General features: G+C 46.5%; 1 protein-coding gene across 1 annotated transcript in view; it reads left to right on the top strand.

The window, feature by feature from the left end:
- Window positions 1-18,331, top strand: part of TENM4 (teneurin transmembrane protein 4) — a 732,935-nt gene that overhangs the window by 575,895 nt on the left and 138,709 nt on the right. Inside the window, 3 exon segments of the mRNA XM_057747430.1 lie at window positions 8,827-8,928; window positions 10,870-11,064; window positions 16,739-16,939. Of these exon segments, the coding sequence (XP_057603413.1) occupies window positions 8,827-8,928; window positions 10,870-11,064; window positions 16,739-16,939 (498 nt within the window).

Here is an 18,331-nt window from a genome sequence, read left to right on the forward strand (position 1 = left end):
GCGTCCTCTGCTCTCTCAGGACTGCTTCCTCTGAATAGGGACTCCTACCTGGCCAGAGAAGCCTCCCCAGCCCCTTTCTTTCTGTCGTGTCTTCTGGCTTCCCCGCTCATCACCGGCTGCTGCGTCCACTGGGCACATTGGATTTCAGTACTAGAGTGGGACTCTGATTGGCCCAGAGCCCCTGCGCACCAGGCCACATCACAGAGTGCCAGGCAGTCTGTGAAAGGACTCTTCTTGAGTCCCAGTCCAATCAGCTGTGGCCAGTCATCAGGTCTAGCCGTGCCTATAGCTTAGACAGGAGCTGAGAGCAGAGCAACGCTCCTTAGAAGGAGAGGTCAGTGAAGCGTGGATAAACCTGTAAAGGAGGGAAAAGTATATCCAAACACGAGAGCCCACGCCTCTCCTCGGAAGGCCCTTGTGCTCTTGGACAGCGTGGCACTGGGCAGTCTCAGCACCACTTGCTGCGTATCTCAGTGGCTTCCCTGGCATATGCTCACGGAGCATGGCAGCAGACTATGCTTGTGTGGAGTTCTCTGGGAAAGGCAGCAGAGCCAACTGTGGGGACGCCGGCCTCTGGGAAAGCTGCTGCCAGCTGCCCTGGGGAGGGGGCCGCCAGTGAGGCACCTGCTCTGTATTCCCATCCCTGTGCCCTCAGCCTCAGTCACTTGCTGCAGGCCCCTCTCACACAGGAGATTATAATGTGAGGCTAGTTATCTGAGGACACAGAGAGAGGTTTAAAAAGCTGGAGTCTGCCCTTAAAAGAGCAAACTTCCTTTTCCCTCCCTCAGGCCATAAACATCATGATGATGATTTATTTTCTGATCTTTTTCACCTGTTAGTATAGTTGTCTAAGCAGTGACAATTTGATTTGATTCATTAGATCACAGGATGTTAGACCTGAAAGATCATCTAAGTCATCCACTGTACCAGGAAACTTCCTGAGCCAGAGGAGATGCTAAGTAAATGTTTGCTGAATAAATTTAATGAACTTTGTGCATAAAAGTTCCTGAAAGAAAAAGGGACATGGCTAAGGTTGCTAAGAAGCTGGTGGCAGTAGTAGGACTAGAACCCAAGTTTCTTATTCTTTTTTTTAATTTAAGGATAGTTGGCTTACACTGTTGTGTTACCTTCAAGTCTACAGCAAAGCCATTCAGTTATACATATGTGTGTGTATGTCCATGTATATATATTCTTTTTCAGATTTTATATTATAGGTTATTACAACATACTGAATGCAGTTCTCTTTGCTATACAGTAGGTCCTTGTTGTTTATCTCTTTTATATATAGTAGTTTGTATCTACTCATCTCAAACTCCTAATGTATCCCTCCCCCTTTGGTAGTTACCCTTTGGTAATCATTAATTTGTTTTCTGTGTCTGTGAGTCTATTTCTTTTTTTTAAATTTTTTTTGGAGTATAAATGATTTACAATGTTATGTTAATTTCAGGTGTATAGCAAAGTGAATCAGTTATACATATACCCACGCTTTTTAAAATTCTTTTCCCATATACGTCATTACAGAGTATTGAAAAGAGTTCCCTGTGCAATACAGTAGGTCCTTATTAGTTATCTATTTTATATATAGTAATGTGTATATGTCAGTCCCAATCTCCCAATTTATCCCTCCCTACCTTTCACCCCTGATAACCATAAGTTTTTTTTCCACATTTGTGACTCTTTTTCTATTTTGTAAGTAAGTTCATTTGTACCTTTTTTTCCTTTTAGATTACACATGTAAGCGATATCATAGGACATTATATTTGTCTTTCTCTGTCTGACTTCACTCAGTATGACAATCTCTAGGTCCATCCATGTTGCCGCAAATGGCATTTTTTTGTTCTTTTTTATGGCTGAGTAATATCTCATTGTATATATGTACCACATCTTCTTTATCCACTTCTCTATCACTGGACATTTAGGTTGCTTCCATGTGTGAGTCTGTTTCTATTTTGTAAATAAAGAACCCACGTTTCTTGATCCAGTGCAGGCATGTTCCCTTACACTGTGACTCATAGCATTGTGAGATTTCAGATTTGGGAGATGCTATCCAGTCTATCTTTAATCTCCCTGCAACATCCCAGACATTACTTTGCCCTCTCCTTCAGTACATCAATGGCTGAAAATGTACGACCTTATAGCTCACCTAGTCTATTCATTTGGTCATTCAACTAACAAACATTCATTTAAAACCTGCTTTGAGTCAAGGGTGATACTATTTACTGGAGATTCGACAGAAAATAACCCAACATGGTAAGTGGTATTCCTTTCTTACAAAGTTCTTTCTTCTTTTGAACCAAGGACTCTAGTCCTTACTCATTGGACCTAAGTCAAGTTATTAGGGCCACAAAACAAAAGTCTAATCCTTTTTTTCGCATAATAGCCCTTTAGTTATTTTTAAGCAGGGTTAAATTCCCTGTAAGCTAAATTCCCAATTCTCTCAAGAATTCTTTATTTGAAATGTGATTTCAAATTCTCTTAACCCTCTGGTTGTTCTTCAGTGCACATGCTCCAGTTTGTCTTATTGGTCTCTTAAATGTGCCTCCCAGATATAAACAGTGAGCTCCAAATACAGTCTGAGAGTGCAATGCAAAGCTGAGCTTCCTGTCACTTCCTGCATTCTTCCAGGCATTGCATATCTAAAAACACAGGACAAGGAAACAATAGCTTTGTTGGCCACCAGCTGTTCTCTTGAGCCTGACTGTTGTGCCAGGCCCATGACCCTGACCTCTTTCCTCCATTTCCCCCTCGCCCTCCTGCTCCGCTTCTCAATACAACAAACATTGCTGAGGACTTGCTTTGTATGTTACACGCACCAGCCGCATTGGAGAACCAGACATAATGCTTGTCTTCAAGGAGCTCACAGTCTCATTGGTGAAATTTGGTTTGCCCCCAAAGAAATAATTAACAAAGAACCAAGACTGAATATAATCAAGGGAACGATCTTTTTTTCTAGATCCTCCTTGGAGCTGCTCTTAATAGTGGTTGGTAGACTTCTGGGTAGGATTGAAAACAGATCTCCCAGTTCAAATGCCAGTGCAGAACTGGCTTCAAGCCCAGGCTGTCAGAGGCTTTGTCAGATTTTAGTCATTGCATTGACCTAGACTGCTGCAGACTGAAGGCCTTTGAATTCCGTCATCTGCAGAGAAAGCTGGGGCACCTACAGAGACTGACGCCTCATAGGCTGTGGAACAGCTTTCCAACACCTGGCGCCTGCCCAGTGCCAATCGGGAGTGCATGGGGAGAAAAGTTCGCTCAGATATTGGCATGAGCTGGCCTGTGTTTGGGCTTCTGGGAGACAACAGGTTTCATTTGCTTTGACAGTGCTTTTCCCCAGGAGGAAATTTACCCAAACACCCTGCCTTCATCACACTCAGTACCTTGCTTGTTTGCTTTCCAGTTTTTACTGTGGGGAGTTTCTGTGTGTTTTATGTGTGCATGTGTGTTTACCCCCAAATAACCCACATTGCCTTGTTTGGATTTATTAGACAAGTTAGTGTGTTGTTTTGGTTCACAAATGAAAGGGATGTGTGACCTTCCTTAAAACCAAAATACCAACGCTGCCAAGTCCTGGGCAAACCTCTTCATGTGCACAGCGTTACACGATTTGCCTTCGAAATAATCCTCTGAGGTGGGTGCTATTATTAACCTCACTTCACAGATGAAGAATGATGTTTAGAGATGACTTGTCCAAAGGGCTTATAGCGAGTATGGGACTGGAGCACACACTTTGGTCTAGGCGATATACCACAAACTGTGGCTTCAGATGGAACTTGGTTCACCTGCCAGATTCACCATTATAGCTTTGTGACCTTGAGAAAGTGACTTCAGCTCTCAATCTCTGTCCGAGACTGTGAGATGGTGGCAAAGATACCTATTTCTCATACTTTTAAGGAATAAATAAGAATATATGATAGACCTTTCACAGTTCCATTTGAAGGAATGAAAGGGTCTCTTTTAGAGTAACTAGAATTAACACCCAGCTGTGCTGTCTAGTTCGTTTCCCTGTCTTCTTTTGATTATCAATAATAAACCCAGCCCCCACTTCAGAATCAAAGAGGATGTAATAGATGTAACCTAGAGAATAAATTTCACCAGCTGTAGTCAAGATGATGTATCCAATCATCCAGTTGGCTGTTCTGGAGTCCATGTTCCTTCCTTCTTGCCTGAAGCATTAGCATCCATCCTCCTAAAGAGAAGCCAAAAGGAGGCATCAGAGAGTGCATCTCTCTTGGGCAATAGCTCTTTGAACAAGTGCTTCCAAAGAGTTGCCAACATCCACTTTTACAACTTAAGGAGGGACAAGAGAAGCAGCGGAAGGAGCTGTAGGTGGCAAATGTAGGCTTTCATTAGCTGGGACACATCACAGGTGAACAATACTTGGAGGAGGTGCTGGGAGGAAGGGATAAGTGCTGGGTGAGCAGAAAAGAGAAACAAGGATGGCTAGTGGGCTCTGACCTCTCACTCACAGCTCATTCCTTCTGTCTTTGGTGCTGGAATCCAACCTCAGGCTCCAATCACTGCAAAGGTTTGCCTGCTCAGAGCAGGGCATGAAGCGGGTGTGTCCACACCACAGTGACCTGATAAAGGAGAAAAGCCTCCTCTCTTCTTCTCATACAACTGCCCCTGTGAAGCTGGAGTCCAGTAGGCAATTAGGCTGCCCAGTAGTCCTCCTACAGGCAGGATTTTCCTCTATGGTCTCTTCTTGTTTTCTATAAAAATGAGGCGCTGGAATTTCAAATAAGAAAAGCAGAAGGTGGCAAATGAAGGCAGGCTTTCCCAGGCATCAGCACCAGACTCAGGAGGACATACTTATCAACCGTGATCATCTTCCGCCGTGACATGGTGATGCTAATGATTTGATTCTGGGAAAGGGTGGCGAGCAGACAAAAATGAGGCACTGCTGTGGGTTCACCAAGGCCTCTGTGGTTTCCCGTCTCCCGTGTTTTCTCCAGGAAGGAACACTGTTGTCTTTTCTTCCTTCTGCAGATGCCCCTTTGTATTTCGAGCAGTGTTTTGTTCAACATCCAGAGAACACGCCCACTCAGAACACATGTCCAGCGAATGAGCTCAGGAAACATTTAAACTCTGCATTCCAATATTGATGGAAGGAAAAACAAGTTCCTGAAAATCAAATCTCCTAGCAGAACCTACTGTTGTGATAGAAACACAAAAGCTAGAGGGAAAGGCCCCTGTTTTCTACCACACCATACACCTAATTATGAAAATCAGTTATTTACAGGCAGCTGAATTTTTAACTCAGATCTGAGAAGATCTAAGGTACACCTTCTGCTACATGAACGCAGCTGCAGTTTGAACATGAGCAAAGCAGGAAGGAACTGTAGGGGGAAGAAACTCACCAGACACTAACTGGAAACATAACAACATGTTTATGTAATAAAGTTCACACTTCTCCCAAGCCAATGAGTGTCACTTCTGCACTAGCGTTTAACATAGGGATATCTGGCCAATGAAGACTCATTATTTGTAGGATTCTAAGTGGACCCCAAGTAGTTGAAATCCTTCCAAGTGGAAGAAAAACTATGTATAAAAACATTTCATCAAAAATTGTCTCCCTTCTACTTCCATGTTGCTATCGTAAAATTATTCCATGTCTCCTAAAACTTGTGCCTTCTCTGACACCAGTAGCCTGGGGCAAGTTTTGTAGCAAACAGGCTTCTCTTCTGTCAGATTCAGCAACCAACATGGTACTCAGTCACAGAAAATATACTTGCCTTACGTTTTCACTAGGAAGACTTTCTGGATTAGCAGGTTTGTGCCTTATAGACTTCATAAATCAAAATCTAGAAAGTATGTGACACTTCTTTGCAACTGATCCTGTTAAAAACACAGCTGGGAAGTATGTTAATTGTATTAGGAGACATTTTATACCACCAGGTTTGAGAAGGCCTGGACCATAGAATTTTAGATCTGGGAGGGATCTCTGAGATCATCTAGCCAAATTCTTTCAGGGACAGCAGCAAATGTTTATTGAGACCTTTCTTTGGATACCAGGGCAAATGTATACGTGAATAGACTTGGGTTCTGTCCTCAAGGGGTTCACAGTCAACAATGTAGACTACCTGGTGCTTTAATAGGGGTGACAGAAAAAGTCCCAAGAGTAACTTAGCCTGTTTAAGAAATGAGGAAGGCTTGTCAGAGGAGGTGACAAGTGAGCTGGTTAGGAAAGAGGGAATAGGAGTTTCCTAGCAGGGGAGGGTGAGAGGAGTGAGTGCAAAGATGAAGAAACAGGTGCAAGAAGATCAAGCACCATGGCCAAGATCCCAGAGCCCTTCAGTAGCAGAACAAGAGCTGGAAGCAGGCCTTCTGCCTCTCTGTCCTGTACTCCTTCTGCAAGACTGCAGGTGGAACCCACCCTCCATTTGTACCATTTGCCAGTAGCTTAAAGAGAAAATAATCTTGCCTTAAACTTTACTCAAAATTCTTATTTCTAAAAGAATATTCAAAAGGAAACATCCTAAGTTATTTTCTATAAAAACAGTGTTTAGGAAGCCACTCCTAACATAGAGGCTTTAGGAACTTAAGGGCACGGATTCTTTCCAGGCAAAGCCAACGGAGAGCCGAGATGCTCACGGCTCTGGCTTATGAGCCTTGTTCTGCCAGGTCCCAGACAGCTTTAGACACCCTGAAATGAGAACACAGGCTGGACTAGGCCCTCTTGTTCTTAACTCTGTGTTAGTGTAGTATTCTGCTCATGTTAGCAGAGGGATAGTGAGCGAGGGGAATTTCCCACTCACTCAAAAAAGGAAGCACACATTTGAGCCCTTTTCCCAAATGTTTTCAGTCTTTTCCAAATTGATTACAGTAGACAGCTAGGAAAAGACCTTTTGGGGAGATGCACCATGTTGTGAGCTCCTCAGAATGCCCCCACCTTTCCCTGTCTATCCATACTCAGGCTCACCTCCTCCAAGAAGCCTTCCTTTTGCTAGTTTTACCCCATATCAGCTGCCATTGCATTGGCCCTAAGTGATTTCCTGGATTTAAGTCTTGATGCCCTTGTCAGGATGCCTTTTCTGCACAGATGCCCATAGAATTTTAGAACACAAAGCAGTCCCTGGGGATCATCTCTGCTATCACCTTCATTTCACATGTGAGGAAGCTGAGGCCCAGAGAGGGGAAGGAAGTTGCTTTAGGTCACCCAGCGTGATTCTAGAAGAATGGGCCCCAGAACCAGGTCTCCTTACCTCTAGGCAGAGCTTCTTCCATGCCCTGTGCTGCTGCCCAGGTGACAGCTATTATCTCAGTCTCCCAGCTAGGCCACAAATTTCCTGTGAGTAAGACTCGTGTGTCATATGGTAACATCTCACTTAACAGAGGCCTTGATCTTGGCTTCATGACTTATACTTATGAGCTAAGACAACAAGTTGGATCCTTAGCTCTGCCCTACCACACTAACCTTCCCTCTGCTTTAACTTGACTTTGCTTACTCTCTCGGAGACCTTGGGTCTGACACTGTCCTTCCTGTGGGTCTCGGTTTCCTTCTCTATTAAATGGGAGCATTAGATTAGGTGGCCTCTTCAGTCCCTTCAAACTCTGAAAGTCCTAGAATTCACAACCTTCCATCTGGTCCTTTGCCATCTTCAGGACTGGCCTCACTGGTGTACAGATCTGCCTCGTTCATTCCTGGCTTCTGCTGAGGAGTAAGTTCCTTTAAGGCCCAGGTGGCATAGCATCATTGAAGAAGACCAGGCTTGGAGCCCAGAGGCCTGGGTCCAGATCTTCCATTCATGACTTAGTATTTCTGTGGCCTGCAGCAAGTCACTTCATCTCTCTATCAGCCTCCTCATTTTGTCATTGTTGTTTGTAAAATAGGAATATCGATATATCCTTGAAGATTTGGTGACAGTGAAATGAGATAACCGTCGTGGAAATACATGGCACAAAGAAGGCGTTCAGGATATAGTGCACGTCTAACATGATTGAGAAATGGGCTGTTCCAAACAAAGATTTTCTAGATAACAGTTTTACTAACTGGAGCTACAAAACATTGATTAATTTTTTACTACAAATCTCTCTGAAATGAATCCTCTATTTCCTTGACATGTCACATAGACGATACCAAATGTACAGTATTAGGAAGAGTTTGAGAAAGTAGCATCCCTGCAGAAGGTGGGCTCTGGTGCCTTTTGAAAGAGTTTGGATTTTTTCATTTTAGTAAATGGGGGCCATTGAAGAGTTTTAAGTAGGAGAATGACAGGATCAGATTATTTCAGAGAGAAAGCTCGGGCTGCTCGGTGGTGAATGAATCAGGGTGTGGAGCGTGAGAGGACATGGACAGGCCGGGCATGAGGCTGTTATGTTAGCCCCTGTGAGAGATGGTGGGGTCTGGACTGATGCATGGAGAATCAGAGGTGGATAGAGACAGATTTGTAAATCCCCAGGAGCTTAATGAAAAAATAAATTCACGGATTATCAGCCCATTATGAGAAACATGTAAAACACAGAAGAGTGTCAAGAAGACCACAAGAATCACCCAATTACCCAGCCTCCAAAGATAACCACTAATGGGTTAAACGATTTTCTCCCAATGTTTTTAGCTGAAAAATTTCTACTGCATTTGTAGATCCAAACTTGATTTATAAAAAATTGGTTTAGGCACACATTTTCCCAAACACAGCTCCTAATGTCAGTTGAGATGTACCTCAGTAAGCGTAAATATATCATTTTTAACTTTATTGATGCCTTTCAGGGACTGGGCCAGAAGTACTCACATGTGTGGGTCATGGTTAACCTGAGGCTGGATTCCCAAGCCCTCTGTTTGAGTAAAGAAGCTTCTGTTTGCAACTCTGTTTCTCTTTTCTCCCACAGAGTCAGTGGATAACTGCCCCAGCAACTGCTATGGCAACGGAGACTGCATCTCTGGGACCTGCCACTGCTTCCTGGGCTTCCTGGGCCCTGACTGCGGTCGAGGTGAGAACCCTGCTCGTGGGCTTGCAAGGTCCACCCTGTGGCCCCGCGGGCAGGTCCCACTTCTCAGAGCAAGTGCAGAAATTCAGGCCAGCTCCTGCCTCGTGTGAGAAGGGCTCCCAAGAGGCAGTCCTCCAAAGCCCTGAGAGGGAGGTGGGCAGGCAGAGCCCTGGCCGCCCCAGCCGTGTTATCCACAGGTGCATGACTGGGGAGGGCAGGAAGGAAGGGCGACCACAGGGAACCCCGTGTCCACTGTGGGGGCAGGAGGAGTGGCCACGGGGGTCCTTTTAAAAAGTAGATTTCCCTTGGAGGACGGATGAGCCTTTGCCAAGCATCTTTGACATCCGTCTTCAGCGAGTGTGGTTTGTCTCTGGCCTCGTGGAGGAGCCGGAGCTGCTGCTCCATTGCTGCCTTATGACAGTGCAGACAGTCTTGGCCGAGGCCACCAGAGGGAGGGACCGGGAAGCTAGGCTGCTCTCCTCCACGTAGGACCCTAATGTTGCCTCCTGCTCGGGCGGGTATGGTGCTGATGATAACCACCACAGGAGTGCTTGCAGGCTGCCTGTGATCTGCCCTGTGCGTTCGCCCTTCATTTCTGTCTTGGAAGAATTAACAGGGAAAATGCCAAAGCAGATCTGTTGTCCTGAGAATTTGGCATCCTCTTGGGGAGACTAAAATGGCCCTTTCCTTTGGTTTCCCCACCTCTTCCCTCATCCATCAGGCATTTGCTTCGCGCCCTTTAGGGCTTGGTCCTGTGCTGGACACTGAGGTTACAGCACTGAGCAAGACCCAAGCCCAGGACCCCTCAGTCTGGGAGACAGACAGGGAAATAGGCGATGACAAAGCAGTCAGTGATAAGTGACGCACGCTCGAGCAAGGTTAGATGCGGGGAGCATCTGTCAGCATGAAAGGGTCTTTGCTTGGATGGAATGAGGACCAGGAAAGGCTTCCCAGATAAGGTGACGTCGGAACTGAGACAAGATACTTGAGTCCTTCATTGGCGGAGGCAGAGATGGTTTTCCAGACCGAGGAACTAGTGCCCTGCAAATACCATGCCCTGGTGCTGCTGTGGGGATTCTGCGTATTCTTCCTAACGTGAAATAGACTCAGTTTGAGGCAGCAGAGCCAGCAGCCTTGAGGAAGCCCTGTGATTACCTGCTGAGTGTTTAAAAAAGAAGCCAGGTGGGAGCCAGGGGAAGGTAGTGCAGAGAGAAGATGAGTCATTCTTTCTAACAAGAATTACTGTCTCATCCCATATGCACTTAAAGTTAAGAGTCATGTATAAAGCAGCTTTATTGTATCTCGGTAAGGCTGGTAGGTATGTACAGCACAATGCAATATAATTTAGTTTTATATCGTGTCCTTCGTACAGATGATCACAAAACCCTTTACGCTAAGTGGCAGAATGGAACGATAATACTCTAAAGAGCCAAGTTGGGCTCAGCTATTCTCTTATGGGGGCAGTTGCGTGTGGGGCTTGAGCGGAGGCCTGAAAGGCAAGGGAAGCTGAGATTGGCTGGGTTAAAAACGACAGCAAGTGGTCCTGCACACGAGGAATGGGGAAGCGAAATGCAGTGCTGCTAGGAGGAGAGTGCCGGAGGAGGGATGCAGGGTGGGCCGGAGGCCAGCTGTCTTTTCCCGCGAGCCCGGGGCCCAGACTGAAGGCTTCTATTCAGGCATCCTGGCGACCACCATGCAGCGTCAGTAATACGGGGGGCGTGGGGGAAAGCAGCGTTCCGTGGGCACCAACTGCACCAGGCCCTGCACTGTACACCCTCGCCTACGATTCCTGCTGTGTTTTAACCGGAATAAAGCAAGAGATGCAGGCACACGGACACACGTGGGGATCGTGGCGAAGCACCTGAGCCTCGGGGAGAAAGGGACCGAGGCAGGTGGGTCCACGGGGCACGGATTCACGCCAGGCTTCCCATGCTGTCTCCACAGCCTCCTGCCCCGTGCTCTGCAGTGGGAACGGCCAGTACCTGAAGGGCAGGTGCCTGTGCCACGGCGGCTGGAAGGGCGCCGAGTGCGACGTGCCCACCAGCCAGTGCGTCGACGTGGCCTGCAGCAACCACGGCACCTGCATCGCGGGCACCTGCATCTGCCACCCTGGCTACAAGGGCGAGAACTGCGAGGAGGGTGAGAGTCAAGGGCGGGCAGCGCAGCTCCTCGCCGTGACCTGGGCGCCAGCAGGGCAGGGCCATGAGGGCATCCGGGAGGCAGAGGGAGCCTCCTGGGCGGCCCTGTGACCCCCCCATCCCCCAGCCACGGCGGCGTCAGCAGCAGTCGCTCACGTAAAGGGAGGGGACGGGCGCATTAGGGCCCTGCTCGGTGAGGGGACGAGAGGTGTGCGTACGGGACACCTACGGTACACAGGGCTCTGTGCTGGCAGCCCGGTGTCACGTGACTTCAAACCCCAGCGGGGAGGGGTAATCATCTCCATGTTATCGTGGAGGAAACTGAGACTCGGGCGGTCAGATGACTTGCCCAGGATCCACGGCTGGCAGATGGCAGAGCCACGTTGGAGCCCACACTTTCTGACTCCGTAGCCTGAGTTGTTTCTCCTCCCCTTTAAACATCTCTGCTCTCCATTTCTGAAGTACGAGTCTGTTGTAGACCTCCAGACGCTGCCCTCCACTCTCATACTCCTGTGTGTGTGTCTGTGTGTCTGTGTGTGGCTCTCAGGTGCTCATAAGCATGTCTGCCACCTTCATAAAGTGAATATATGCCTGTGCAGATTGAGGCTAGAAAGTGAACTGCTGACTTCACACTGACATCAGTTCTTTCCAAGAAAACATAGCCAGGTGAGATAAGTAACACTTCTCTCTCACAAACAAAGAACCTGAGGCCCAGGGAAGGGCAGCGATACGCCCATAGTCGCCGCGCTAACTGATGGCAGGGCTGGAACTCAATCCAGGTCTCCTCACCTCAGGCATGGTACTTTTTCCTCCTGATCACGTGGGATTTCCCAAGGGGAGGAGGAGTCTTCTCGCAAGCAATAGCCAGTAGCCATCGGGAGTGCACACTCTGGAATCAGTTGTAGGTTTGAGTCCTGGTTCTGCCACTCACTGGCCTCAGTTCCTTCATCTGTAAAATGGGAATTCCGTCCTCAGAGGGTCGTTGTGAGGACTGCATTTAAATGACTCCTGGAAAGCACTTGGCTCAGTGTCTGACACACAGGAAATGCTCCAGAAATGTTAGCTCTTATATCATTAGCATTATTCTGGGCACAACTGAAGCACAGTCCCTGTTTCCCCCCACTCACTGTATCTAAAGTCTTTTGAAATGGATAGACTTTGAAAACTGATGCACGATGCTAATAGTTGTTACCTCCCACTGTCTACCGTCTAGGGCCCTGGCACCTTCTCCAGTGGGTGGAAGAGGCTCCAAGGAGAGCTAGTCTTCTAACCCACTGGGGATTTAATAGGTAGTCCCCTCCTAAGACATCATTTCCCCTAAAACATGAGAGAATATAATGGGCCCATTTTAAAAGAGTGGGGAACAGAAAGGGATTAAAGCGTGGAAAGCATCCATCACCCCTCGGAGACAGGCTGTCTGTAAACCCCCAGTGTGGCTGGAGGTCCTGATTCAGACTTATTAACTTTGATGTGGATTACTTCGGGCTGTCTGAGCTCAAGGAGAAGCCCCGGCCCCTGAACAAAGGAACGTGGCTTTCTCATCCTGACAAGGGTGACCTTCCTCTGCTTTCCCTTTTCATTTAGTCACTTGAGGTGAAGACCCTGTAAAGGAAAGAAAAACAAAGAGGAGATTCCTCCTGAAACGGTGGGGCTGTCCCACCCCCAGCCCTACCATGTCATGTGGGCCAAGGAGGGGAAATTGTCCTGATCAGCCGGCCCTGGGCAGTCCCCACAGTGCAAGGTCATTTACAGACGGAGAGAGAAGTTGTTTAGCAATTTGATTTACATTATTATTTGAAAAGAAATGTTTTCCCTCCTGCTTTCTTTCCTGAGAAGGACCATCTGGTACTGATTCCTCTTATTATTTCTGTTTCTCTGGGGTAGCATCCCTGCATAGTCCTTGTGTTTATAATGGGGGTTTCTTGGGCCTTCATCCTCTCCTCTCTTGTCCACCCCCCCCCCCCCCACTTCAGTTCTGTTCTAACAGGTTTCACTGTTTATAAAACATCAGCTAACAGGCTTACTTTTTTCTCTCTCTCACTCTTGCTCCTTCTGAAGTTTATTGCCCCATATTTTTTAAAGCCTGAACTATGCCGGCAGGACGTTCAGAGGGAGTTGGGGGAAGGGACCTAGGCCTTTTGCAGTAAAAAGTGAGCTGCTGTGTTTTGGGTCCTGAAGCACGTCCAATAGCTTGTGTGGTCACTGAAGCGTGGAACATTTGGGGAAAAGAGCTGCGTTTGCAGCCTGGCCACGCAGGCCCCATTATTTCATTAATGGGCCAAGCGTCTGCCAGAAATTCTGGCTTGAATGGCAAGCTTAGCAGAGGGAAAAAAATGTAACTGCTTGGCACCTCTTCTAAGAAGAAACTAGACTGTCTTCTACACAAAGTTGAGCCCACCTCCCCACCAGCTTCTCCCGTATTCCTTCAGCCCCTGACCTCAGGCCCACCGATCTTCCCATGTCATGCACAGCTCCCTGCAAAATAAATATTGTTAGGCGAGCTATCTCACTGTGATGGAAAGAGCCTATTTTAATCTCATCCTAGGGTCCCCGTCTCCCCAGAGGCTCCAGAAAAGGAAGGCAGATGCACAGTCTGCATGGGACCTCTTTGGCAGAGGGTCCCTGTGGCATAGACAATGGCCCCAGGTTTGGGATCAGCAGGCACAGTGTTCTGGCAGGAATCTCAGCCAGTTCAGCCAAGGTTTCCTGGAGCCACCTTTCCCACTCCAAGGTGCAGGCCTCTTTAAAACTCCCTTTGCGCTCCACACTTGCTTTGCCGAGTTGACCTTCTGAATCAATGATTAATTGATGATGAATTGCCTGGAAGTAGCTTCTCATCAGTTCTTTCTGCTCTTTCTTCCTTGCCTGGACCAGCTTCTGAGAGCATCGGATTCACTTTGCTGGTTCCTGGGTCCCTATCAGACTTATTATGTCTGAGGAATAGGACTGTGACGCCAAGGGCCTCTTGCTACACTTGGCGCCCTCTCAGCTTGCTGCACTAACAGTGCAGATTTATAGATTCAACCTCCAGGGCGCCTCAGAGGCAGCTTCAGCCCCAAGCTGGGGTCCAGGCACTCACGGAACGGGAAATACCTTTATAGGCCTCGGGATAGGAGCTACTGAGTCGTTTCCTGTCAAACTGGAAAATTCTCTGGATCTTGGGAATTATCCTAGTTGCCTCATGGGCCAGAATAATCCTTCTGAGGTTCTGAAATCTGAGGCAGGTCATGAAAATTTATCACTATTATTATTTTTATCATTTTTAATTACCAGGAACTCCAACAGGTCATGTTTAAACCATTATTAAGTGGTGTCCAGAGACCGCAAGAGAAGAGATGCTTTGCCTTCATTTGGCTTTATTAATTCTCCACTTTGCCCTATTTCTTTCATTGTTTTGCTTTCTTTTGATTTCTGTTTTTAACCATTTTATGTGCTTATGTGTGTATACATGTGTGCATGTATTTTGGAACTAGTAAGGTTGTAGAGGAAATAGCAAGAGGTCTATACCAGGAAAAAATGATTCAAATTTAAATTCCTCCACTTACCGCTACGTGATCTTGGACAAGTCATTTAACCGCTCTGTGCTTCAGTCAGTTTCCTGATCTGTAAAACGAGGATAATGATGGTATCTACCTCAAAGGGTTGTTGTTAGGGTTAAATGAGATAATGTATAGAAAAGGATTCATAGCAAGGTATAAGATAGAGGAGGGACTAAATTAATGCTAATTATTTTTAACATTAATTTAATGGTTGCTCCTGGCCTTTGATCTCCTTATTGATCAATGAAGTAATTACATTGAGCTCCTTTAAAAACCCAAATAGTGAAAGAGCTTCCTTAATAAGCTGGCCCTCAAAATGAACAGCCCGCTCCCAGGATGATGCCCTTTGTAAAGTCTTTGCCCATTTCTGTCTGTGACTCTAATATACCCGGGCCAAAGTCAAATATACTGGTTATAAAATTTAACTGATAAAGTAAAAGCACGTCTGAATTATAAATGAGCTCTGACCACAGTTTTCCCTAAGTCATGCTACTGAATGTCCTGATAGAAAGGACAGGTAACTTCTTTGCAACAACTAATAGATTATACAGCCCTTTCAAATCCTCAATGTCGTTTGGTCCTCATAGCAGCCTGGGAGGTGCTTAATTTTACTATATCTGCTTTATAGATGGATGCTCAGGGCAGGTATGTGACTGGACTGTGGTGATAGAACCATTACAGTTTGTCCTGTGACCCTTCAACTTAGGACCTCAGAGGTCAAATGCTAAATTCTTTCCTCTGCAGCATATGGCTTCCTCCTGGGCCCCCATAAGGGGGAATCCGACTACATTCATAGCCGCTCCGTCAGCACTCTTAACAGCTGCATGTTGGGCCCCACCGGGACCCCAGTTTCCCCTTCCACTTGCAAGATGGATAGAATCCCCTCCCTCCCTACAATGCGTGGTTGATCTAGCAACTCTTTGGTTGAGTAGAGAGCATGGACCAGCCCTTTGCCAGTTCTGTCTCCTCTCTGCTGCCTTTTGCACTTTGCACACACACTGGAGTCACTTGCTAAGGTCGCCTTTGATACCCTTCTTTTTTCTGTTGAAGTGCTTCACAGAAGATTAGAGGTCTCTGTTAACTCTGTGTGACCCCTAAAGCTTTGGTTTAGGAAAATCAGCACCGGGAGCAGGAATATCACTGGATACAGAATCAGACAGAGCTGTCTTCAGAGTCCTCTCTGGCAGGGTTTAGCTGTAGGATCTCGTGTAAATTATTTACCTCTCTAAGCCTCAGTTTCCTCCTCTGTACCTCACTGGGTTATTGAGAAAACTGAATCTGATGAGGTATGTAAAGCACTTCCTATTGGAAGTGGAAGCAGAGTGCAGGTAACCCACAATATTATTCTCCCATCCTCTTTCTGGGAGGTCTCTTGAGACTTTGACCTTGGGCTCTAAGAGGCCTGCAGAGTTGGGGAGTTGCTTGACTGGGGGCTACAGTTCACCTCCCACTTGACGAGAAGCTGAACACAGCTACCATATATAATTTTGAATAGTTATTGAAATGGTTCCCTGGAAACATTTCCAGACAAATGTTTGTCTGAAAAGTGATGTTTGAAAGTTTGTATCAATCACCAGAATTTTGGGAAGATGGTAAAACCTAAGGGAATTTAAATGCAAAATAAATTCTCATTTAAATTAAGGAAAATATTTTAATCCCACATTCACAGAAATAAAACTGCATTATGAAGTGGTAAATACTAATAGCTTGTTCTCCAGTGATGTTTCGAATACCTCCCATGTGCTTGGGAATTGGAGATACAGGCGTGAACAGGACAGTCTTGTCCTCCATCATTGCAGTTGTTACAGACATGGTAGAACAGGCACTGGGTGCTATATACATGTCTTACTTTGTACACCTCTCAAACCAAAAGGTACAGATATGTATCCACATTTTACAGGTGAGGGAGCCGAGACTTGAGAGGTTAAACAGTCAACCACTGGGTACGGTCAGGTACGCAGGTCTACCATTGCTAGGGTTGTTCTCTTCCGTACCGAGTGACCTCTTCGCGGAAATCTGGGTCCTCCTCCCCCAGTGTGTGAAGCTCCTCCACTACAAAGCCTTGCAGTTTGCTTAAAGAAGCCTCACCCTTGCTGGTCCAATACTTACCTCTGTTATCTCTCATCCATGTTGCAGTGGACTGCATGGACCCCACGTGTTCAGGCCGGGGTGTCTGTGTGAGAGGCGAGTGCCACTGCTCTTTGGGCTGGGGAGGCACCAACTGTGAGACGCCCAGGGCCACGTGCTTGGACCAGTGTTCGGGCCATGGAACCTTCCTCCCAGACACCGGACTTTGCAGCTGTGACCCAAGCTGGACTGGACACGACTGTTCTATCGGTAAACGTGGGGAGAATAAGGGCACAGTATGCATGGAGGGAGGAGGCTTCCAGTGTGATGTGTACACCATTGAGTCCCATTCAGGGCCCTGACCCTGACCTCGGTCATGTAACAGGGGGTTACCCATGTCTCTGAATGCTTTTCTTCTTCCCCCAAACTCCAGCCTTCGACACCTCTACTCTTAGATGGGCAGAGGATTCATAAATCCTATAGTCACATCATTCCTTTCAAAGTAGTGGCCCTGAGAGTCAAAACATTGCCCTCATTAACCAGTTAATTATAATTGATGTGATTCACAGAAATCTTGCCTCTCGTATTACGATGGCCATCCTAGAGGCGAGGCCATAGAGAACACTGTGCCTCCCTGAGCTCTGCAGGGGTGGGCCTTTGGTTTCACCCATTCCCCAGAATGAAGTCCAAACTCAGTGTGGTATTTAGGGTGCTTTGTGATGTGGCCCTCACCCCTCTTTCTGGCCAGATCCTCTGTAAGACGGTAAGTTCCATGCGGGTAGCAAACATCTTATTCCACACTCCCGGGAGTCAGCATAGGCCTGCCGCAGCAGCTGCCTAATACACGTGGACAATGAATGAATGACAAACACATGATGGAATGTGATCTTCATCTTGGTATTCGGTTCACCACAGAAGTTACACATAGAAAGTGCAAAGGATAATTATATTGGCACCCTCTGTTTATAAGCACTTTATGATTTAGAGGCCCTCTCAAGATGAGAATTAGATGAGAACATGGGTGAATCACCTAGCACAGTACCAGTATGTGGTAGGTGTGGTTGCTTCTAGTACCTCATCTGAACACTGTCCACTGTTTAAATCCACACAGAAACCCTGTGAGAAAGGCATCATCATCCCTGTTTTGCCAACTTACGTAGTATTTTACTCAGTGATACTTACTGAGCAAGGCTGTCTTCTACTCAGAGGGGATAAAGAGGTAGGAAGTCCCTACCCTGGCAAGCTTGTGCTCTGGAAAGGGGGGCGGAGACACAGCAAACAAACACATGAAGAGAAATCGACTAATACAGAAGCTTAGGCCCAGAAAATTTCTAAGTAATCCTGCCCAAGGACACACCGCTAAAAAGTGGTAGCATCACAATGTTTATTGCAGCACTATTTACAATAGCCAGGACATGGAAGCAACTTAAATGCCCATCAGAAGATGATGGATAAAGAAGATGTGGCACATATATACAATGGAATGTTACTCAGCCATAAAAAGGAATGAAATTGAATTATTTGTAGTGAGGTGGATGGACCTGGAGTCTGTCATACAGAGTGAAGTAAGCCAGAAAGAGAAAAACAAATACTGTATGCTAATGCATATACATGGAATCTAAAAAAATGGTAACAATGAATCCAGTGACAGGGCAAGAATAA

Source organism: Hippopotamus amphibius, chromosome 9 (genome assembly GCF_030028045.1).
Source record: "Hippopotamus amphibius kiboko isolate mHipAmp2 chromosome 9, mHipAmp2.hap2, whole genome shotgun sequence".
NCBI lineage: Eukaryota > Metazoa > Chordata > Mammalia > Artiodactyla > Hippopotamidae > Hippopotamus > Hippopotamus amphibius.